Source organism: Dromaius novaehollandiae, unplaced genomic scaffold (assembly GCF_036370855.1).
Source record: "Dromaius novaehollandiae isolate bDroNov1 unplaced genomic scaffold, bDroNov1.hap1 HAP1_SCAFFOLD_40, whole genome shotgun sequence".
In the NCBI taxonomy this organism is placed as follows: domain Eukaryota; kingdom Metazoa; phylum Chordata; class Aves; order Casuariiformes; family Dromaiidae; genus Dromaius; species Dromaius novaehollandiae.
In genome coordinates, this window is record NW_026991474.1 from 416,265 (window position 1) to 440,833 (window position 24,569).

At 37.3% G+C, this 24,569-nt stretch overlaps 1 protein-coding gene and 1 long non-coding RNA gene across 2 annotated transcripts; both read left to right on the plus strand.

The window, feature by feature from the left end:
- Positions 1-8,892: 8,892 nt before the first annotated feature.
- Positions 8,893-20,899, plus strand: LOC135326762 (kinase non-catalytic C-lobe domain-containing protein 1-like). Its single transcript, XM_064504528.1, has 10 exons — positions 8,893-8,982; positions 9,145-9,307; positions 9,394-10,241; positions 10,354-10,498; positions 12,175-12,266; positions 13,890-14,293; positions 20,155-20,248; positions 20,363-20,460; positions 20,754-20,827; positions 20,881-20,899. The coding sequence occupies exons 1-10, from the start codon at positions 8,958-8,960 to the stop codon at positions 20,897-20,899; spliced, it is 1,962 nt and encodes a 653-aa protein (XP_064360598.1). The 5' UTR covers positions 8,893-8,957.
- Positions 20,900-20,902: 3 nt separating this feature from the next.
- On the plus strand, positions 20,903-23,475 carry LOC135326760 (uncharacterized). The gene is made up of 4 exons (XR_010387025.1): positions 20,903-20,965; positions 22,417-22,530; positions 22,944-23,091; positions 23,349-23,475. It is a non-coding gene; the product is annotated as an uncharacterized LOC135326760 (long non-coding RNA).
- Positions 23,476-24,569: the final 1,094 nt, after the last annotated feature.

Here is a 24,569-nt window from a genome sequence, read left to right on the forward strand (position 1 = left end):
TAGAGCCTACCTGTCTGGAAGAATGAAGTTCTGTGCAGGCTGTAGATCATTTTGTTTTAAATTGATGATAAAATGTCTGAAGAAAAGAAGCATTTTAACATTCAGAAGAATGGCAGACTAATCTGAAAACATATGTTCTGTATGCCAATTTCAACTGCTTTTGCTGGAAAAGCAACCAGAACAGTCCCTATGGCTTTTAAATCTTGGGAGAAATTTGGGAAGCCGTAATTCTGAGAAAGCTTAATTTCTTGAAAGCATCCTCATGTACCCAGACAGACTGAAAACCTGGTCCTGGTGGTCCAGTGAGGACAGAATATAGGTCTTAATTCAATAGACTTTTTCCTAAAGCAGTACTCCTTCTCAATGCACTCAATTCATGTTCTTAAGTGGTGGCAGCTTACTTATCCCACATACTTCTCCAGTTAACAGAGCCTGAAGTAAGTCCACTTCCATGTTCAGACAAGTGATGCTGAAGTATAGTGTCTATATTCCTTGGAGGAAAAAAAAGCAGCTGCGTGGCTTTATAGTCATCCGATAGCTAGAATTATTTCAGTCACCCTCTCCCTGACAACTTGAATGCAATTAATTTTAGGTTTATACACTTCTGCATAAAAATATAAAATATCCTTCCAGGAAAGGAGATTCATGGCATAACACAGATGAAAGACTGCAGATAGAGCTGTTTCTGTCACTTGAATACTAAGACATAACAAGCTTCCTCACAAGAAATCAATGGCTGAAAATGCCACGATCCTTGTTAGAAATACAAGCACATCTACAAAATAAAGCAGGTTCATGGAAGTCCAGAGGAACAAATGACGTAGCAGAAGTAGACAACTTTGGAATGATTTTGGAGCTCATGATCCCCTTTCACTCCCTTCTGAAGTATGTAGGGTTGCATAGTCCAGAGCAGGAGAGAGAGGAAAAAGGAAAAAAATGCTTACAATAAAAGGATCTTTTCCTAGAGTCTGAAGAAGAAACCTACAGGATTTAAAAACTAAATAAAGAAATAAATATGCATTCAATGAGTAACTCCCTGAGAGAACAAAACCATGCCATGAGGTATGTATCCATATTTACTATCCTCCTGCATTATGAATTTTATAAGCACACATGATATTTAGAGGAGAAGAGAGGGAAAGAGAAAAAGGCAGTAAGAACAGTCTCTTTAATGTGGCATCCATTTCTCAGCTATAATGAATCACAGGCTCCTTACTCAGTTGACTGTCATTGATTACTGCTCCAGTGGAGGTGTCAGAGCAGGGTGAAAACAGGGAAGGATACAGACTGAAAATAACCCTAGAGGCCACTGCATTGGATGACTGAAAGACAAGCTGTTAGGCAAGGAGAACAGGCAGAGCTGTCAGTAGAGACAGCTGAGGAAAAGTCTTCACCATCATTTCTGGAAATGAAGTGCGCACTGGATGCTTGTGCTGCTCATTCTTTCCAAGGCACAGCACAGCTAGAGAAGCATCAACCGTCCTGCATTTTCAGCCAGCAGTTCTCCTATTACATGGATTGTTTACATCTCTTCAAGTGTGGCACAAGAGAAAACCATCTAGTGAGAGACCAAATTTGTCCACCCTGAGAATCTGTAATCTGAGCAGAGAAGAGACCACACTACACTACCTATCACTGAATTCTAGTAGACAAAAAAAAAGGTAGTCAACTTTCCCTCTTCTTATTTGGCTATTTATAGAGATGAAATGCTTGAGACATATCCATCATATTGTGCACATATTTGAATTTGATCATGAAATATACATAGCACACACAGAAGCAGTAATTTAAGAACACAGGATAAATACAGCATATGTACAATTCTCAAAATCCTAAATGCATATGTAGATTAAAAAAAGTGGAATCTTTTCCCCTCCTGAAGCAGATGGGATACTGCCATTGATTTCAACAAGGTCAAGTTTACACCCAGGAACTCTACAATTTTCATAAGCACCTGGGAGGCCTACTGCAAAGTACTGAACTTCATGTACTGACAGCAACATAGAGACTCAAAAATCTACATATGCTTTGGTAATGTATTCTTACAAATGTAATTAACTATTAATTATGCTGCACTAACACACTAGTGAGTGAGCTCCCGTACACTTTGTTAAAAAATTAAAATGAATGTTGATTTTGCAATAGGAGAAATTTCACTGTAGCATTTTACCTTTGAAGAGAAAAAAGGGTCACCACATTTCCAATGTGAACGCGAAAGCGTGCAGACTAGCAGAATTCTGTTCTGCAGCACACTAACTTGCTGGGGGCAGGGGAAGCAATCACACAGTATTCAAGTCATTTCCTCTCCACATAAGTGACTACAGCAACTATATAATGAAGACTTTATTTTTACTACCTGCTCATTACTTTTGATTTCTGACCCTCTGCCTCCACAAAGATTATCTTCATTATTGTTTGCGCTCATCACACCGTTGTTTAATTCTGGAGAACTAATTAGGTTTGATCCATATCTGTTCCCACTGGGTTTTGTTGTTAACACTGCATCCATCTTGTTAAAATGTATTAAAGAATTTTCATTTGGCCCATGAGAAGTTTCAGTACAGTCTTCCAGTGCCATGTAATTGTCTAGCATTTTTGTTCCAGCAATTGATTGATTAGGGCTTTTTAGCATACCAGCCATATTTGGCATTTCAGAGGTAGCATCAGAACAGTCTTCTTTGTGATCAGATGAAAGAAAACCTGTATTTTTACCATTAATAAGTGACATGTGCTCTTCTAGGTTCATGCCAGACACCTGCGTACACACACAAGGAGCTTCTAAATGAAGATCATTAACCTGGTGATTCTTTGGTTCTGCTCTTGGTGGATTACTAATAGCAAATGAATTAAGATTTCCCTTTGAAAAAGCAACCTCATTATTATTGTCTAGAGGTAGTGGTTCTTGTGTAAGCAAGTGATTTTTCCTAGCTAGCAGTCCACTGTTGGTTACAGATGTAAAAAAGGGGTTTGTATCTGAAGCTTCAAGTGGTAGCTTTGGAAAGGTTTTAATTTTTCTCAGACAGCCTTTCTTAAAAATGCCATCTCTCTCCATGTCAATAACGCATGATTTTATATCCAAAGCAACACTAGCAAAACTGTCATTATATACTGCATGTTTATCCTCCTCTTTGCTCTTTTTAACTTGAGTTGCAAGTTGAGAATGTTGAGCTTTGTCATTATCCAGATCAATTTGCATTTCCGCTAATCCACTTTCTCTGCCACTCACCATAGTAACTGCTGAAGAGTCCTTGTGACAGGTAGCTGGCACATCTTCCACTGCAGAGGAATCACCTGCTATGTTGTTTTTCTCATCTGAGTATAATTTAGATCCCAAACTTCTTTGACACACTCTTCCCTTCCACATGTTATCACAGCCATCTAGATGCAAAAAACAGATGCTTATATTAAGAATATATTAAAACCTTCTCCTCTTTCCTAGCAAGTCTCTATAGCTCTTTTTCTGTCACTACTAAGTATCTTCCTTATGTTACAAAGAGTGAGTGGACTACTTTTAATCATAAAGGACACACTATACAGAGAGCCAAAATAAGTTAAAAGTTTATTCAAAATATATTATGTTCATTGAGAGTTTTGTGTTGTCTGCTCCTCCCCCCCAACCCAAACCCACAAATATTTAATGACTTTTGGATATCCATAAAATACCCTCTGACAGGAGAGTACACAAACATAGCATTTTAAAAATCATTAGATATTTCAGAAGGTCTAAAAATTCTAAAGTAAATACATTTTAAGCTTACTTTGAGAAGCACCAAATGATTCAATTGAAAGAACCCTTCTTCCAACAGCAGATAGACTTCGACAAATATTACTTGGCGAAGCAATCTTCAGTTTTTCTTCACATAATGACAAAATGCTCTAGAGAAAATTAGTGTTAAATACTTATTTAATGCTGAATAAAGTTATGAATTTTGACTAAACTGAATCATGTTCACTCACACAATACAGCTGAATTTATAAATAAGATGCTACATTAAACGTCTCTTGCACTGTTCACTGTACTATTTCTATTATGTAGCTGAATTCTTTTCTTATTTTTACCACGGGCTGTCATGAAATTAATTCAGTTCAAGTTCTAGCCTGCAGTTAGGAAATACTAAGAACAACCAATGAAAATTAATCATCTTAAATATTATCCTTAATAAATAGTGTACTGGAAATGTAAAAAGCTAGAGCGTGGATTATGTTTTAAACAGACAGCGATTCACTTTAATCCAGTGACATAGGCAGTATGATGAATATTTTTATTGCCAATATCACAATAAAAGCAAATTCTGGAAAACAGAATTACCAGGTCACAAGAAACAGTATATGAGCATCTCTAATCTGTAGCCTGGGCATCATCTGATAAGCACTGGTGTCAACTGAGTGTTAGCTACAGACACTCATACATTTAAAAACTGTCAGGATGGGCAGGAAGTAGAAGAGGGCTCTCTTTCCAGATGCATCCCACTGCTTCCTTGGCGACTGTTCCTAGGCAAACACTGACAAGACCTCACGCAGCTCTGAGAAGCTGCTCTTATGTCCCCATTAAAGCCACTCAACCATTCTTCTGCTATTGTGAGTGGAAGAAAGAAAATGGCTCTGCTGGTTCACATATCAGACTGAGCAAAGACAGGAAAAAGGGATCCAGCTGTGATGGAGCCTGCAAAACACTTGCAAAGTTCTAGTGAAACGCTTGCAAAGCTCTGTGTGTTTTTCCTCCATAGGCACCCCCCCCCACACACACACACCTCCAAGAAAGCACCTGAAAGAAAAGGCAGGCAAAAAGAACAGATAATCATAAAGCAACATTTATATGCTACCCCCATCCAGTTTTGACCCACACCATTTCTGGGCTGATGTGAGCAGTCAGGAATAACTTTCAGGAACTGCAAACTAACTGAAGATAGTAAGAGGCGCTACACAATCCCTTTCCTGACTATGCTGGAAAGGGCATGATGAGAAATACAAGAGCTGATCATGCAGGCTCCATGCCGGGAATGGTGCCCAGTCTAGGTGATCTTCAGCTAGGGAACCAAAATTATTTCCATTTGCTTTATAGCAAATGAGTGCTGCAAAAGAAGAATGAACAGATTCTTTCTGCAAAGCACTGATTGCAGATGCTAGACCATTTATAATATATACTATCAGCTCAGAAGGGGGAAAAAAAAGAAAAGGAAGAAAGGATTAAGATACCACTATTCTGAAGTAGAAGTAGTAGTACTGAGGCCAAAAAAGTCGCATTTGGACAACTGTTATTCTCCAGCTATAGTCTAAAAGCCTGTAATATTACAGTGATGTACTTTCACACACCCATGTTGAATAACACAGACTATGGTGATCAACATTCAGAATGCAAGTTCCTTCAATATATCGCTTTTCAAAATCTACCTATCTTCAAATACTTTTAAAAATGGTAGGCAAAATAAGAGGCTAAATGGAGTAAAACACAAAAATAATTAAGAGATCTAATCAAGCATTACTCAAGTTTTATACATTTACAGAAGAACTAGTTAATAATAGTGCCTTGAGCATGCCAAGGAGTAGTGGGATCCTGGAGCATGGCTCCTCCCATCCCCTTCTTGAATGCAATCTAAGCATCATTTGAGCCACTAGACGTTTTTTTTTTCATGGCATAATGCCTTCTGTGCTTACTTCTAATGTCTCCCCCTCTTCCTCCCTCTCCTTTTTCTCCCTCTCCTAAATATTAAACAGGAAGAATTGGCTAATGAAACAAATCAGATCCACAAGAATATTTACACAATCTTCTTAAAGACTGAATTACCATAAAATATTTACATCTGCTTTTCAGGTTGCATTGCCATTAGATTAGGAAGTCACAGGAGTTTCTGCTGAGTGAGGGAAAACTTCAGTCCTGGTCCAAAATTGGAGCAGGTTACATATATAGAGCATCCTTCTCTACTAATGAGCACACATCCACAAACTTTGTCATTTCTGTAAAAGAAAACACTTAAAATTATGGAGGGCTGTTTTACCTCAATATCTGGCCTATCTTCAGGATTCTCTTCTTGCATTTGTTCGAGGAGAGCGTGCAGATCTTGTCCAAACTCTGATTCTGTCTCAGGTTCTACTACGTATTCAACTGCTGCTTTCAAGGTTGCACCCAAAGAATAGACGTGTGCCTGCATAAAGTTTAAAAGAGACATTAAATATTTTTACCAACTCTCTCACGCACTCTCTCGCTCTCTAAAACCCCAAGAGCGCAAGGGACATAGCTCACATTATAAACTTACCAAGTAACAGTTCATTGGAAAGGTAGTTTAAATTAAACAGAATAGGATGAACAAAATAGGATTTTAGTTCTGCTTTGGGACTTCAAGATTAAGAGAAAGGTTAGAACAAAAGAAAAGAAAAAAAAAACACTATGTAATCTGACCTGAAAAAAAAGATCAAAACTTGAAATTATTGCTTTTCAAAAAAATAGCCTCAAGCTCTTCACCATTTTACAACTTCACTATTAAGCAGAAAAGGTAACCGAAGACTTTTTTGTTCTGTCGAGAATCTCAGAAGAACTCTGGCAGAAATTGTTACGATTTATATTTTGATCTAGCAGACGAAATACAGTAAGACTAGTAAGATTTACTCTTTCTTCTATTTTACTACATAAGCTACTGTAATAAACTTAGTACCAGTAGCCCTAATGAACCACGCACACATATACACTATTGAAAGATTGGCGAGACTTTGTTGCAAGACGAAAAAGGACTATATTGGCACAAGGATATGAAAACATGAAGCCTGAATAACAGAAAACTCTAACAAGATGATGGGAAGAGGGTTATTTCTTTAGACTTAATTCATTGCTACCCCATTCATAACTATTTCAGCTGCAGGAAAATGAACTCTACTCTGGACTAACAGAACTACTCACAAAAATATACAGCCCCTGTTAACAGAAGTTTAGTGGATAGTGATCTCGGAGTTTGTACAAGGCAAGTTGCTGTAGAACTAACTAGGTATAAACTGATACCTTCTAAGGCTGCTCAAGACTGAAGACTAGTAATTGCCCGAGATTCTAGATGCATATTTTATTATATTGTAGAATAAATTTAAACTAAAATCCCCCCCCTCCCTCCACCAAGAGCTTAGGAAGATCTTTTTTTCTTAACTTTTTTTCTTTTTCACTGTTCAAAACTTTATGAAACAGTCTGCAAAGGGAAGTGTACAACTTATTCCTTTACTTTGATATTAGATAGACTCTGTTTCTCTTTGATATCAAACTGTTTCAGGGAATAAAGTCATTTTACATTTCTTGATAGACAAAACAACACAAAGCTGAACATAAAGCCAAAAAAGAACAAGGAAATACAAAGCCAAATGCTTTAAATTTTAATACAGTTTTACTTGAATTTTGTACAAATGGGACATTATACTGCAGTAATTTAATATACTCAGTAAAATATTAGTGAGTTATTCCATGTATTTTATATGATCTGTAACACATGGCATCTGTTCTACAAAATGGCTTTATTAAAAAAAGAATTAATTATACCTCTAAGAATTGGAGGAAAAAATCCATAAGGCACATATTTGGATATTTAAATTTAATAATTTCAGTAGTATGTCCTGAAACTCACTAAAATGCACTTCCACTATACAGAGTGAGCAATGTCAGCATACCAGATGAACCAAGACCATATTTTGTTGGGACACCTTAGAATAACCCATTTCAGCCTCTCCATACTACTACCACCAACTTCAGAAATGGATATTTCTTTATTAGGAAAATTTCCTTTTATACTCCAACAACCACTATGTAGCTGATACCTTTAAAAATATCACCAGTGAAGTTTGGTAACATATTGCTCTCATGCTCTTACATCATATGGCAAAAGCAGACGACACTTTACATTTGTGCTCTATCAACAAATCCTGCACCTGCATTTATTCAGGAGAGAATTCTATTTACAGAAATGTTAAGGTTTACAAAGGCAGAATAACAGCTAGGAGGAGGAAAAAAAAGAATCTATTAATTCATCCTTAACAACTCCCCGCAACACTACCACCACCACCACCTAAAACTCAGCCTTCAGAAAGTCTCTATAGCTCTTTTTCTGTCACTACTAAGTATCTTCTTTATGTTACAAAGAGTGAGTGGATCCGGATCCTCTCGACCGCCTGCGGTCCGCTGTCTCAGCTATCACGTTGGGGTCACCACTTGTCGCCTTCTGATGCGACAATCTCCCGTTTGCCTGAGACGGCACGGAGGCTCCCCCTGCCTCCGGGCCAATGAGCACTGACACCAATATGAGCATGCTGCAAATGGCGTTTATTGTACGTATGTATTCGCTTATATACCTACAAGCATACTGCTATCTCTACGTCATATCCTTCCTCTTCCTTCCTCTTTCCGTGCCATCGCGAGATCTTCCGATCACCGTTCCCTACAGTTATGACACCTGAACTCCACAACCTGCATGGATGAGAGCCCAGAAATAAGGTGAGCCGGTGACTTAGTTTCATGATCTCTCCTTCACTTACATCCCTCTAATCAAAGAATGGAAAGCGTTAATATGAAGTTGCTGTGTTCTGTTTATGTTTCATATCCATGTATAGGACACACAACACTGTTCAGTTGGTCTGGGGAATTGACTTTGTTCAACACTATGAATTGCCTCAAAATTATGGTTATGAAAATTATGCAGTGAATTATCAAGATTTACAAACAGTTCTACCAATCCTTAGAGTTTTGTGTAGCAGTCATTTTAATTCTCCACTTAGGTGTGACTAGATTGTTACTTTGCAGGTTACAGAAGTTCAAAATCTTAATATTCTAGGTTTATAGTTTTTTGAAGTAATGTGCTGAGCAGAGTTTAAAGAAAAAAAACCCTGATAGATTGAGTTTGGACTTCATTTTTTATTGCTAGGCTTCCAAGGAAGAAGTAATCTCTTCTCAAGATCATGTTCCTTTTGGACTTAAAAATGAAAGACATGAAATGGACCCTTCAGAGTCAAGTCTAGGTAAGCAGTCAGATTCTCTGAGACTTCCTTTGTTTCAGTATTCTCTAAATCAATTCCCTGGGTGAGATTTTCTCAGTCAGGTACACAGGTTTTTTTCTTTCTCCATTGCCTTTATATTGTACATATTGTTCATCTTTCATCTAATTCTCTTTCTGTTTTCAGGATTTGTGCCTATTACCAGTGAAAGTAAGCTTATAGCAGTTAAAGGACCAGTACCATGCCAGATTTCTCTAAATTGTGAGAAGACTACACTACCTGTTGCGTTCACCTCTCCCGCAACTCACTTTAAGCCTATTATTTTGCAACAAAATGCAAATATAATAAAGTTAGTATATCCTACTGCAAAATAAGTTAAAAGTTTGTTATTAAATCTACTGAATTTGTCCTCAAAAATACTTTGCTCCTTTTCAGAGAGGTTCACAAACCAACTTCTGTGCAATGCAAGAAAGAGATAAGAGAAGAAAAACACATGGACCACAACAGATCAGTATTATATGAAGGAGACACAAATGGTCATGGTACCGAGGATCCAGCTGTTGTTGAAACTGCACCTGAAATACCTGAGTGTCATTTACAAATGCCAGCCTACTCATCCCAAATATCTTCAGAAGAGCAAAAGTCTGGCAACGTGGTTATTTCTACGGTTACATTACCATCACGGTCTGATTCCTCGCATCTTTTACAAGAAAAGAACATTTTATCTGAAGTTTCTTCAAGCTCCTTGGCTTTTCCTGCATCTTCCAATACTCTTCATATAAATAACATCATTCTCAAACAGGACACAGAGAAAAGAGTTTTAACGTTTGTACCAGTACATTTAGCTGTATCAGAGCAAATACCAAATAAACCTCTTCGTTCAAGAATTGCTTATGACTGCTGTCATAGTTTGCCAGTGCTACTTTCGAGTACTATTGCAAGTTATAAAATGAGCACACAAACAGAAGACGATGCCTCCCTTCGTGAAGTGCAAAACTGTGAAATCACTAATACACAGAACAAGTCTGAAAAAAGTAACCAAATTAATAAAACCAACTGCCAAGATCCTGAGTGTGCTACCAGTTTAGACAGTGTTTTCACTGAGCAAGGACATGCACTGTGTACCTCAGTGAATCAAAACACTTCCTATCTCCTTGATGTAGAAGCCTTGTCCCAGCAGAACAGAACAAGTGACACTTTATTACAGAAAGTAGTTCATCTTATACAAGAGGAGTTTGCATTTGATGGCTATCTTGAGAATGGAGTTGAAGTTATTAATATGGGTATGTATGTTTTCTTATATATATTATATCATTGATATAAAAGAATGTTATTAGTAATGTGTTCTTTCTGTTTCTCTTTCTATCACTCACTCTTTTTTTTTTTTTTAATAAGGTAACTTTATTTTAACCTTAAAGGAAATTAAGTTTGGTATGTTCTCTGATGCAATTTGTGAGAAATTTTGTGACCTGTACTGGGATGAAAAATTACTGGAGAATCTCTACCAGGTTGTAAATGGAGAAAAAGCTTCACATTTGTGGTAGGTATTTTTTCAGCTTTTTCCTTCTTACAGTTTGGCTTGATGTTTTTTCTATTTCCAAAATTTTAAGAGCTTGCCTATTACTAGCAGCAGGAAAGGATATGCTGCTTCTCTTCAGGTGTCTTTACTTGTTTCCTGTCAACTGTTAATTTTCCATTCTATCAGATACTTCTTGGCTTCCCCCATAGCAAATAGTACTTAATGAATTAGCAGGAAATACTTTGTATAAAGCTTGTCTGTATCTCTGCCCTAGGGTAGGTGAATAATGGAGATCTAATTCCGATCAAATACTGTTCGTAACTATTGATGGAGAGCTTCATACTCGTGTTAGAGAAAGGCCATTTAATCAGAACTGAAATATATTGTTTTTACTGTTCAACTTGCTTATTCTGTTTGGGTTCCTGTTTTTTTATGCGTTGGCTCAAATTCTCCTTAATTTAAAAGTAAAGTTGCCTTGATGCATCCTTTTCATTCTAATGACACCTTAGAACAAGAAAATTAATTTAGCTTTGCTAGAAGTGCCTTTTACTTTACTACCTTAGTTTGACCTAATGTTCCTCCTCACAATTTTTGTAGGTAGCATGTTAAGTGAGAAAACACCACCTTAATTAAATTCACATTTTTACTGTTTCATTTTCAGTGACATATTTACCTTGAAAAACAATAAAGACTGTACTTGTTTTATTGCAGCCTCCAAATGTAACACACTTTTAAAAACATCTTACCAAAAACTATTGTAAGCAGTAGTGAATGCATATGCAGAAATTATGTATGTTTTCTTTGTCTGTGTGGTCCTGAACTATAGGCTGGAAGTTTTGACAAAGCAGCTTAGTACATGCAGTCCAGGAGAACTTCAGTATTAGAGGTGTTTCATGTGAGCAGCATGTTTCAGGGGGAACGGAGTATGACCTCCAGATATAAGGCCCTCACATACTGGCCCATTACTCGTTAGGGTTGGGAGTTTTAAGGAACCATTGAAAACTGGTGAGAGGTTAGGTTCTTAATTCCCAGAGTTGAATGTTTTGGCAGGAGAAGGTTGAGCTATTGCAGCTGAATTACTGAGACATCTGAAGAGGTCACCATCTATATGAACTTTTCTTAGGATGTAAAATCTTTGAAAGTGGGAGAAAAAAGGAAATCATCATTTATTAACCACTAAAAAAATACAGGTCTAGCTTTTAGATCACAGTTAAGAACTGCCTCAGAATATCACTGAGATACTGTTTTCCCATTCATCTGCAGAATACAGCAATTCTTAATTGTTATGTTCTTTAACTCAAAACTATCATATTCTTGTTAGGGACAACTTCGAGTCAGACTGTTATCCAGAGACTGAATCCTGAATGAAAAACCCATTGCAATAATTTGCAGTCTAAGTTATGCCTGGAGTTATGCCTTCTGTTTATGTGTGTTCTGATATTTTTGTTGAAATTTTGCTAAATGTTGTAAAGGAAAATCTCTGCACCTTGCTCAGTGTGCCTTAATGTCAATAAGAATTTGAACATTTTTCCTGTAAATTAACAACTGAAATTGTGCATACAAACGTCAGGAGTTAGATAAATGCAGTGAAGTCCTTCATGTAGATGCTAGCATTATTCGTAAGATCTCATTTTATCCTGATGTAAATATTTAAGGATATGAAACATTAATTTTTCCCCATCCTCTTGTATTTTCAGCATAACTGAGGCAGGTGATTCAAAATGTGGCAGTGTATTCCAGGAGCTGAAGCAATCTGACAGCTTTTTGGTAAGCAGCAATCAGATGGAGGGTGAGAAGGGACTTTGTGTTTCTAGATCTTTGTGTGTGCTGAGAATCCACCAGTGACTCAAGTTTGGAGAGACTGGCACTTGCAGTGTGCCTTCAGAAAAACATTCACCTCAGAGCTTATGACAGAGTATCTGAACATTGTTGATGCCTTGTGGAATTGTTTTTTATTTGAAGCTTATATATCTGACCAAATGTCATTGAGTGGGATGCCTGCTTCTAAAGCAACATGCGACTGTTGAAAAAGTCATGAAATCCTACTTGCTACATGTGTTTTTTTCTTGTGTTCACCCAGTAGATGTTCTAGTGGCATGCTTTAACGGAGAGAGGGGGGAAGAGGTCAGCCTTACTGAATCAGCTCCATACAGCGTAGCAAGCTTAGCGAGAGAGGAGAGCTTTAGAAAATGCTTGACTCCTTAGGCATTACTGAATCAGGTGAGGATAGACTGAGAGGTGACTCACTAACATTTAGCATACCTGGTCCTTCTTTTTTCACTTACCAGAATTTAAGTAAAGCCAGGCAGTAAAATAAAAAATATATTAAAATAAAAGTAGGGATTGTCAACTAAATTATTTACAAATTCTGGGAAAGGGATTGTACAGAGCTTGTACAAGCTGTTTCGTAGTCTAAAGTTACAGAAATTTCACTTGTTTCTGTAGTCCTGAATCTCCTTTCTTGCACATTTTCATGCATTTGTACATAAAGCACATATAAGTCCATCTGTTTTTAAACTAGGTTACTTCTCTGTTTTGAGTAAAGTTGGATTGGGTGTTATGGCAAAACTTAAATTTGTGAGCTTGCACTTGGCTGCTGTCACGCTATGTTACAATTTTTATTTCTGCTTAGAATGATTGCAAGTGTAGAGCGAGGCCTTCCCATGGGGTATGTGACTTCTTTGCACCAGTAACTCAGGTCCATTTAACTCTAAGGCTGGCATATCTAAGCCCTGGGGGATTGCTCAAGTGAAAAGGCAGACTTCTGGCAGGTGGCTCCTGTCTGCATCGTGCCAACCTTTGACTGTCACCGCAATCCCTTAGGACTGATAGTAGCTGTTATAACTTCAGAGAAGTCCCATCATAGCTCAAGGGAACTGGTCCTGTAGGAGTAGAATGTTCAACAGTAACATGTGTGTGTCCTTTGGCTGCAACAAATACTCTTGCTCTCTATATATGAAGTAAAGAGCTTCAAGGTTTATGGATGAAAAAATCTGAAGAGCTAAGTTTTTTAATGATGTGTGTACAGGTTTGACATGTTTAATTTTGTTCTGAAGCTTCTGTACTATACTTTGTTTAAATGCTTTTTGTACGTATTCAGAACATATTTTGTATTTTTCAAAAACTTATTGACCAAAACTTAATAGTTTTGCAGTTTCTTTAACCTTTACCATTTTACAAGGTATAGCTGAGAAAAAGAAAGCACAGAGCCAAAATAAGCATAAAGGGAACATGAAAGATATTGTTGTCATAGCAATTGACATTTTAAAGTGGAGTAGCACACCTATAACACTGTTAGAGGGCACAGGCAGTCTCACAATTGTATTTTGTATGTGTGGCATTTAAGTTTAACAAAGCATACATCAAAACATGTGACCATTATTCCTTTGACTCCACCCCTCACCCTCTTTAGGAGAAGTGGAAGCAACCTTTGACATGAAGGCTGAGCCTGTGATGAATACATCACTAGACGAAAAGGACTTGGACGAGTCACCTGCACATAACTGTGAAAAAGAATTCAGGCTGCAGAATACTATTCTTATAGAAAAAGAGGGACAGTGTTTACAAAGCAATGACTGTTGTGTTGGTACAGGCTTTGCAGAAGAAAATATGGAGCCAGGGGAAGAGAGCATGATAAAGACAGCTGAAAACAGCTACCTTGCGTCTCCCAACCTACCTGACTTTCACAGCTGTAATCCTGGTTGGAGCAGTGCATTTTATGGAGCTGACTGTTTTGGTTCCGAAGTTCATAGTTACGTGAAAAACCTTGGAAAGCAGAAATCAAGTGAGTCACAAAATATAGATGCTAAGAAAGTGGTGAGTACATTGATTTAAAATCATTAAGATACCTCTTTACTTACTAGTTAAAAGTATGATAATATCTGTTGTGTTATAGTCAGTTGAACCCCTCTTTCTTCTGTTAAATACTGACTCTAAAATGCTTTCCTACTGAAATGTGTTGTGTCTTAGGGATAAAGCAGGGTAGGGATAGTATTCTGGAACGAAGAGCACTGATATAAAATTGATATCATTGAACTACAACCTGTCTTTTCTTCCCGAAGCTGAGTGGAAAAGCACCACCTGCGGTATGCACCAAAGCTGTGGTGGTAGTATTATGAAAAAGAGCTGAGGCTGGCTATGACTGGTGTATAGCCCAGGCTCTCAAAAGGTTCTGCCCTCCGCATGCACTGAGCCCTTTCCCTTGGTCACAGTGAATTCCCTGAAGCTTCTCACCCTTGTCAGCAGAATGGCCATTAGCTCTCAGATCTTGGAGACCACTAATCATCATCAAGAGGGTGGCCTTGTGCCTTTTAAACAGTTTGGGGGTTGGGGTGGGAGGAGTTTATTTTAGATTAGCAAGATCTTCCATGCCCTTAAAGATCACATTGATCACATTTACTTAATTTTTACATTTGTGCATCTGTCTGTAACAAGCTTCAGTTCATAAATATGTTAAGTCCAAAGCAGCGGTAAGGATATATATGAAACTGTAGAAACCTATGTAGTTGGAGCTGGTTCATGGAAGGAGACAATGAAATTGAAGTAAGTGGGTTAGTATTGGAATACCTATTAGTGTAGGGATACCTGAAATCTTTTTGTGTCCCTGAGAGTGGTTAATTATTTGGTTGGTGTTATCAGTAATTTTTCAGCTGGATAAATATTTAATAAAGATGAAGCAAAAGTTGTACTGCTTTTGCAGATTTACTTACTATGAAATTGGTTGAATTTGTTGCTTTATATTTAAATGAGCATAACATAGTGGACCTGGACAGTTGAAAATAAGATCTGGACTTCTTCATCTCTAGATAGTCTGTTTAAATCTCAGTGGATCTATTCACATCCATCATCTGTGAAACGATGTGACCTCACTACAATTTGCAATAAAAACCATCACTGTATTTTTCTGTCAAGCAAGTTAAAGCCTGATTCATTAAGGACGTTCAGCCTCTCTTTTGCTCCTTAATGTCCAGGTGTTGGCACATAGGACAAAACAGCGTGAGAAACGTGACCTACTCTTGGTTTGTGTAAAAATAAAATGAAAAAAAGCTTTCAGGACTGTTGCTCTAAAAATTTACATCTACTCAAGTATTCACATTTTTAATCCTATAGGGTTGTTTAACACTGTGTAAGTATGCCAGCTAGAGAAAAATGGACTTGCATATAATCTCCCTTATTCAAAGGACTGACTCTTGTCTGCAGAACTGATTTTCAAGAGTAAGGAGCTTTTATAAGCATCTAATTAGATTTTTCTAACAAGTAGTCGTCTTACTCTGAGATTTTACAGACCTCTCACTAACTTAGCTTGATTCAAAAGGATAAATGATCTTTTCTTCTGAGTACTTGGCAATTGTTTTTCCCTATTGAACTAGCAGATGTACAACAAAAATGAAGCAAGATTTAAGGTGTTTAGAGTGTTGGCTCTGGAATCTGCTTGCAAAATTAATGTATGCTATTATATATTGCTACTATTTGCACTAATGTGCAAGAACTTGGCTAACCCAACAACCATGCAAGGGGTTGGGGGCAGGGGGAACAGTCATGAGATATGTCTGTAGAAAATTATAGTCTTTGTGCCCCATGCATTCCACTGAGGGAGATTACTGTTGATACTAAATGCAGATCATTCAGTAATCAGTTCATAGCAACAGAAAATACATTGCAGTACCTGAAAAAAGTGCGTACTCTTCTCACTACTGAGGGTAGATGAACTAATCTTTGTTTCTTGTTTGTTAAATATATAGGTATATAAATATACATGTATGTATATATATATATGTATTACACATATATGACTAGTAAAATCAGATGGTTATAATTAGTATGAAATCTCAGTAGATGGACAAGAATTAGACCCTGATCTTATTCTGTTTCAGTAATGCAGAACTAGTGTATGTGATCTGGACTGCACATGAGGCCAGATGGACAAACAGGAATAAAATAATTATTTGTAGAAATAGAAGCCTCATATCTTACATAAAGAGCCTTCCTAATGCATCAGGTCACTCTGTGTACAAGTTAAAAAGAATACCATTATAAACTATCATCTTCAATTATGTCATTAAATTCAGTTTATATTCCACTATCTTCTTCAGAGATTAAGAGAAGACTAAATTCACTTGTACGCTGTATTATTAATGCACTGCAAAAGGAAAATTAATTTGCACAGAAACATATATTCTGTGTGTTGTGCTAAGTAATAGCAGGTTCAGCTCCCGCTTATGGCACGCATCCTGCAGACACAAAGCCTTCCAGCCCTTGCAGCAAAGCAGGAGGGGAAGGCAGCCGCCAGGGCTGCCCTCTCTCCAGGGGCACGTACAGGGCTGCCCTCACAATAAGGGTTTTTCTGTGCTCTGATCAGCCCGCTTTCACTTCTCTTGCGGCACCAAGCCTTCGCCCTTAGCCTCTGTCCTCTTCCTCTTTGCCTGCGCTGGCTTTCAGCTCTTCCCTCCAGGGCTTGTAAGTCCCTTTGCAGAGTCTCCACCCAACTTCTCTGCCCCCAGCCTGTGACCAGGAGGTTCGTAGTGAACACGCAGCACGTTCTGCTCACGCTCTTCCCTGTCCCATCCCTCTTCCCCAGTATTCTGGATCCGTGCAGGGAGCTGCCCTTCAGCATGTAAACACCGGTGCTTTAAGGGCAACTTGGAATCATCACTTTTCCCAAGTAAACAAGTGATTCTGCCATTCCTTTGTTCCCCGGGCGAAGGGACATGCTGTAGAAAAGTGTCTTGAGGAGCAAAATATACTTCAGAGGAAGCAGGATCTAATCCCATAACATTGCACATACTGCTTCATCAAGAATTCGATTTATGCTAGACCTGAATGGTCTATGGAAGATGATGATGTAGAATAGACTGGGAAGGCATCTATCTTCTACTACTCGCCCAGAGTTATTTAGGGGACAAGACGCTTCTTAACGTATCCATTAGATGCCAAACATCAGAAAATGGCCATTTTTTCTGATTCCCTTCCTGTGATTATATTCTCTTAATCAATTTGTTTTCACTTCCACTGATGAAATAAAAATGAATCTTAAGCGAAAGCAAGCTGTTTCCAATTTATAATCTAGATAATAACTTTTCTGAGCTTTCACTAGTCTGTATGTGATGACTATATAATAAGTTTTAAAAATCCACAGGGTTTAAGTTGTGTGATTCTTGCTGCTAATGTGAACTGAGTTGTTAAACCTTTTGAGCTTCTGTCAAAAACGCACCCCTCAGTGACAGGTTTTTGCTCAAACTCAAATTAATTTCTAGTAAGTCCATGCCATCAAAAGTTAACCTATTTACCAATCTGTTGTTTGATATTTTAGCTCTGAGCCATGTGTTTTTTGATTATTCTGCTTATGGGAGTTCTATCTGCTGCATTGAGTGAATTTATTCCATTTAAAATGCTGTTTCACATAACTAGGTTGCTGGTAGTTAGCTTAGGGCCCAAATACAAAAGCCACCACTTTGAAAAACCACAGTACGCATTATGTTCCAATACCCTTGTTTCCTAATGAATCTCTAGATAGATGTGTTTTTTAGTTTAGTTTTTTTTCCCTCTGGTAGCTCTTTGCAGGTTTTATTTCAGTATATCATGTTCTAATCATGGGGTAGCCTTTTTTTTCTGCTGTCATTTCTTTTTTCCATGATCTCTTAATTGCACTGCTAATTTTTTCATCTTTACATACAACTTACTTTAAAAGAGGTACAATCAAGTGTGTTTTGTCTTTTCATACTTACTTATTCAGCAGCTTGTTTACCTGTTATACGCTGCTTAAGGGAAAGGCATTCTGCAACGAGAATACATATGGAAAGTGTGCATTTCACTCTCCTATTTGGAACTCAATTGCTAAGTGTGTATGTGATGGGAAAAAATTATATAGGGTCGATTTTCATAGTGCATTCTGGTTTTTAAATACTATTTAAAACTTCTTTTAATACATAAAAGCACTACTGGATGTAATTATTGAATTGACTGTTTTTGGTTCCTGTGAACCTCATTTTATTTGAATGCCTAGGAGCAGACCCTTCTAAAAGTCCCAATAGATTTGGGATTTGTTAGACTTCCACGTACCCCTGAATGTCTCATCCGCATTTAGCTATGAAAACTGGGGGGGGGGGGGGGGGGGGGGGGTATCTAATCTGTTTGTTTTACTCACTTAGTTTCTGAACAGTTAATTTTAAAATACTTGGAATTTAACAGAATCCCAGTTTTTATCCAAATATTATTGCATGCGATTCAAAAATCCTCTACCAATTGGCATTTGACATTCAGCTTTATCAGTTTCTACTTTCTATTTTGCTGGGAAAACAAACTCAAATGCAGTGTCCCTTTATGTTTTACAAGGGCAGCTACTTATCAGAAACTATTATCCCAGATCAGAAGCTGACCCTAGTATGGACGGCCCACTTTCATTGACTGGAAAAACAATGAAAACTTGGATACACAAACAAATATAAATGTTTACATTAAAAATGATATTATTGTGCTAAGCAGGATATACGTCTGTCTCTATCCACTGTTTAAAAGTTACATAGCTCAAGAGAAATTTAGTTTTTCTATTGTATAAAATGCATAAATATAAAACATATAAACTGAACTTCAAAATTGATATATCCTTTATACAGCAGGTCTCCTGCCTGACTTTTGACCTGGTTGTGTAGTATAATGTAAACCTGGCATGTATCACTTCCTGAACAGCAAAATGAGCAGTCTAGTGGGAACTTTTGTAACACTTCAAAGTTTTCATCTAGAAAGCATGTGTTCTTAATAATGACTAACTGCTTCTGACTTTGCTATATTTTCTTCTGTTCTGAAGTTATACTCAATATCAAGAGAATAAGTGCATACAGAGCTTTTTTTTGGGGGGGGGAGAGTCATGAAAATGTAATTTAGATAAATACATGAAAATACTAATGCATTTACAAAAATTGTTAGCACCCCAAAATGTATTTCATAGTCTTTCTCATATGATCATAAGTTAATTCTGGCATGAAAGATGACAGCAATCCTTGGAATCAGTAAGAAAAATGTAGTCTCACTACTGGAGTCCAGCAGCAGTAGTTCCCAAAAATTCATTCTCACATATAATCATGAGACAAAAAGACCTATCACATGCCTGAAACCATGTTTAGTTGTTTAGCCATGCTGAAGCCTGACCAGTGAACCTGCACATTGACTGAAAACCAGAGCCTACAGACTGGTTTGGAAACCACTGCTTTAAGTCAGACATTCAGTGCTTGCAGCAGATCTAGGTCAGCTGCTTAACAGAGCATTTCTGGGGTGGGCTCTGATTTCAGAGCCTATTGCTTTTAGTTTTGGAGGACTTTGGAGTGTCATTTTAGGAAAATGCTCTTGAAAACAACCAGATAAGTGCAATTACATGTCAGGACATATTTACAGAAATGGATTTAGACAAACTCGAATGTACTCTCATCACACACAAACCAGCTCCAGTTCAGAAGTTGTAAAACTGTAACTCCAGTAATGTTTTGGGGGGCAGAGGATGCTTGCTGTAGCCATCCTGCACAGCATAGCTGTGAAAGGCTGTTCTTCCTCGCTGTCATCATATTGTTACTGTTTGGATATTCTTTCTCATGCAATTTAACTCTTAGGTAGCTTCTGTTTCTTACTGAAACTTTGCGGGAAAAGCATTTACCATTATGATCAGAATCTTTTTCGTCTTTACATAGGAACTGGAACAATTGCTAATGATAGAGACAAAAAATTATAGAAAGACCATAAAGTTTTATCAGAAGCTATTGCAGAAAGAAAGAAGAAACAAAGGTAACATTACAGCAACCTGCTAGTAATGAAATGGGATATCACATCATTTAAGGAAATTTCCATATACATCAAATCATTGATGTTTTTATGCCGTGTGTATTTTTACATGCAAAGGTTCTGAAATCAAATCGATGTTGCCCAAACTGAAAGGACAGCTACAGGAAATGAAATCAAAGGTGCAGTTTCTTGAACTGGTGAAGAAGTATGTGCAGGCAAGTCAGATGTTGTTTTGCTTTGGTTTCATGTGTCATTCCAATACTGCATCAGTGTAGCTGGCCCTTCAAGTCAGCATGTGAAATGTGGAATGTTTCGACAAGAGCTAAATTAGGTAAAATTTAAAAGAATGATTGGAATAAATATAATAGCTGTCCAGTATTGTTTAAAAAAAAAAGCAATTGTTTAAATAACTGTGTTTGACTTTAGGTTGAATTGACTGCATTTTCTGTGGATTTTCCTCTTTGTTTTTGTACGTTTTATTTTTGCATTGCTTTGGGTCTTTGAGCAGATCATGTATGCGGAGCAGTGGGGTGTGGAGTCCTGTGTGCTTCCCACAGTTGTTCACAACGGCAGAACTGACACGTTGGATGTGGCACCTGCTGAAGAGCCATCGTTGCTTGTTTACTATAATACAGTGAAACACCAATGCAGTAATCAAAATGGAATAAGAGATTTGCAGGCTGGAACACCACTTGGTTTAATGGCTTATTTATATTCTAGGTATAGTATATTTTGCACATCCTTAGTTGGGAGTGAAGCAGGGTGTTGTTATTAGTTTAAAAAAAACAGTTTCTACAATAGATCTTAAATATTCAAGATCGCATGAACTCTCCTTTGTATATCAAGCTTACTGTTCCTGTGCAGAAATGGGCATGGGAATGGCAAAAGGCAGTCTAAGAAATAAGCTGAACCACCAAGTTTGGATTTGATCTTAAACTGGAGCAGTTGATAATAAATCAAAAATTAATAACTTTAAACTTTTTAATCCTTTCCTTATTTGAAGTTTAGCTCTGATAGTTGCCATGGAATCATGACTTTACGTTACTGCTAGCAGGTAACAATTCTTCAGAACATATAATTTGATAATTCCTATTACATAGGGTCTGGAGGTGAAAACACAGGTTCTGCTTTACAAATTATGGACTCAGTCCTTGAGACTGATCAAGACATATGCTTTTCTCAGGGCTGTAGAGGGGGACAAAGATGTCCTTTAACGCTCAGTTGGGACGAGTTGGTGTCGTTCCAAGGTACCCTGGGAGTGACCGTAGGAGGGAGGGGAACAGCCTGAGAGATGGGACGGCTCCATCAGCCTTGCGCCACTGTCGGGCTCTAAATACAAAAGACACTCCCAGGTGATTTGTAAGTCACAGTTTCATCTGGTTTGAACAGTCAAAGATACAAGGATTCAGTTTCCAAAAAGCGCAAAATGAAATGGAGCGTTTTAAGCGGCAGAGGCAGGTGATAGGAAGCAACATAAGCTTTTACCCCTGACTCGTCCTGACCCTTAGACCGAGTTACTTATCCTGCGTGCTGCCCTTCCTGGGTCAGAGCAAACAAAATGCCTTGGAATCAGAGCTTCACCATTCAGCAGTTTGCAGTAAGCTGTCAAGTAGACATGACAATTAGCTCAGCTTAGTATCTTGTGTACATGTATATAAATATATATAAATAAAATACACTCATATATAATGTGTAAGTATAGTTTTATCATTAAAGCAGCTGCTATTCTAATTACTGCTACAAGAAAAATCTCATTTTCTTTATCAAAGCATCTACTTTTTATGCTTTTACTGTAAAAATCTGCAGCAGCATCAAATGAGATGACAGAAACAAGAAAATTAAATGTGTTCTTCAGTACTAATATTAGAAAGTAAATTTTGAAGATAATAGAAATGTCAGAGAGGTTCTTCATAAAACTCTAATCTCTTTATTAACTTTTTTATTAAACAGAAATTATACTTCTGCTGTTGGCAATCTCAGTATTTCTCATTTTTCTCCAAAGCATTGATGTGTAAAAATGAAATAAAAATGAATCAGAATTTCCTGTAGAGCTTGTGAATTTGAAATCCCTGCCAGTTCCTGGTGTTTTGAGGATTTTTATTGTTGCTGTACTCTACTGCAAGAAGAAATCATGTTCTTGCTTGTCTGAAGTTTGCTCTTGTGCTTCACAGAAATGCATTTTTGGAAGGTTACGTACAGCAGTTTCTCTACACTTTTCGTTATTTCTGCACACAAGAAGAGTTTTTGCAGTCTCTTCTTGAAAGAATCAGCAGCACTTTATCCAGGTACAGTAACTTCCTGTGAAAAATATTATCAAAGCACAATTGGCTTTTCCTCTAATGGCAAAGAGCTGCTTCTGAAAAGAGCTACTTAATGAACTTTAGTTTTTGATGGTTGTTTTTATAAGACTGGCTTGGCAAGTGAGAGTGAAATTAGAGCAAGTGCTGTATTTGGCAATATGCTTTCTTAATGTTTTCTTCTAAATTCTGTGAATCTTGCTTTAGCCAATTGTTCGATATTGGGTCATAAACCCAACCACAGTTTTGTTTCCGTAGAGTCACAGACTGTAGAGATGTGAAACGTAAGCATTTAATTGTATGGCCAAAACCATATAGTATCTGCAGTTTTTTCAACATTTATTTTTAATTGTAATAAGGTATCAATTTTGGTACAATAAGTGCCTTTTTCTTCTCACCAGTGCAAGTCTGGACCCTTCCACATCATTTACCAAAATATGTAACCGCAGTTTCTACATCCTGCAGGCTTGGATTGAAGACTGCTACAGTGTAGACTTTGCAACAAATACTGATCTTTTATATACTCTGAAAGAGTTTATTTCTTCCAAGGTAAGACAGAATTTTGCTGGAAGCTTTAAGAAAAAAAAGGTCAGTTGAAGTCAGTTATGGTGTATGAGACACTGCTATTATAAAATCTGTCTTAAGTACAAATAAAAGTAAAGTACAAAAAAAAATTGCTGTCTTTGACAGCTATGTTCAGTACAGCTGATTTTGGACTGATTCAAATCTTATAAGTATTTTGTATCTTGCTTATAATTTCTGGGAAATTCAGTTCAATATTCTATTAATCTATATTCCATTTACAGGTTGCTCCATTAAATGGCTATGGTGAGCGCTTGTTGTCATTGCTTGAGGATTCTTCTGCCAGGAAAAGTGGCAGTGCTTATCATTGCTCCAGCATGGACAAATGTGAAGAGGAGGGTGAGGAGGACAGAAAAGCATGACATTCGTTGTGTAAAAAGCTCTCAGAAGATGTTTCCAGGAAGGTATGTGGTTTCTTTAGATCGTAGTATATTCAGCACCTTTTCCATATATTATTTTCTCACAAAAAACAAAACAAAACAAAAACAGAGTATTCAGTTTAGGAGCTGGACCCTGATTCTGTAAAATGTATATACCTGTGCTTTGTCTGCTGAAAGTTTCTATGGTTTAAACAGTTGTACAACTAGAAAGCTCATCTGACGCCTTAACTGTGCCCTGTCAACTGTTTCAGTAATAATAGATCAGATAAACCAAATTCTGAGAGGAGTCAAACACTTCACCCTTGATACTAGCCGGTGATTCATAGTTACTGGGAAACCTTTTCTCCCCCTTGGCAATTATTGATACTTTTTATTACATATACATCTTCATTTGTAAGACCAGAAGTATAAGAAAACAGTGAGGGGCAAGGTTTCCTTCTAGAATTTCAAGCTTGTAGCAAAAACTCTTCTGCACTTTTGTCTGTCTTTACTCATTTATAGAGTATGCTAGTGAAAAGTAACCCCAGAACCTGGAACATACTATAGCCTTTGCCCGAAAAAAGTCCTATTCACAGAGTAACTGGAGTGGCATATGAAAGTTGAATGTATTGATATTGTGCAAATTGAATTTGGGATCACCGTCTTGATAAAGTTGCAAAATTCTATGGGGTACATCAGAGATTCAATCAATAAAGGGCAAAAAGAATAGGGAAAAAGCAGACTTCTTTTATTGATGTTGCATCACAATGATACCAGAAGATAGAAGGGAAAAGAATGGAAAAATGAGCAATGTTACTTCAAGCAGTATGTGATTAGAAGTTAATATCAGGATTAGAAGTTAGTATCACAGGGATTAGCAGTTGATATCACAACAGTGGAGTTAATGAAGAGAGGGCATACTGAACATACAGTGAAATACTGCAAGATTATGCTCAGGAAAATAGCATGATCTAGAATGAGATCAACAGTTCACCTTCTGGAAGGACGTTGATTACAAGTCATACAGGGGAGAAGTTTGAAAATAAAGTTTGATGTCTGTGCTGAACAAAGTCAATGAATAATGAT

Bases quoted from the DNA above. Each gene is read 5' to 3' on its own strand.
- LOC135326762 (XM_064504528.1), top strand. From the start codon at position 8,958: ATGGACCCTTCAGAGTCAAGTCTAG. The intron at 10,499-12,174 runs GTAGGTATTTTT...TTGTATTTTCAG, and splicing joins GAAAAAGCTTCACATTTGTG to CATAACTGAGGCAGGTGATT. The intron at 20,249-20,362 runs GTAACATTACAG...TTACATGCAAAG, and splicing joins GAAAGAAAGAAGAAACAAAG to GTTCTGAAATCAAATCGATG.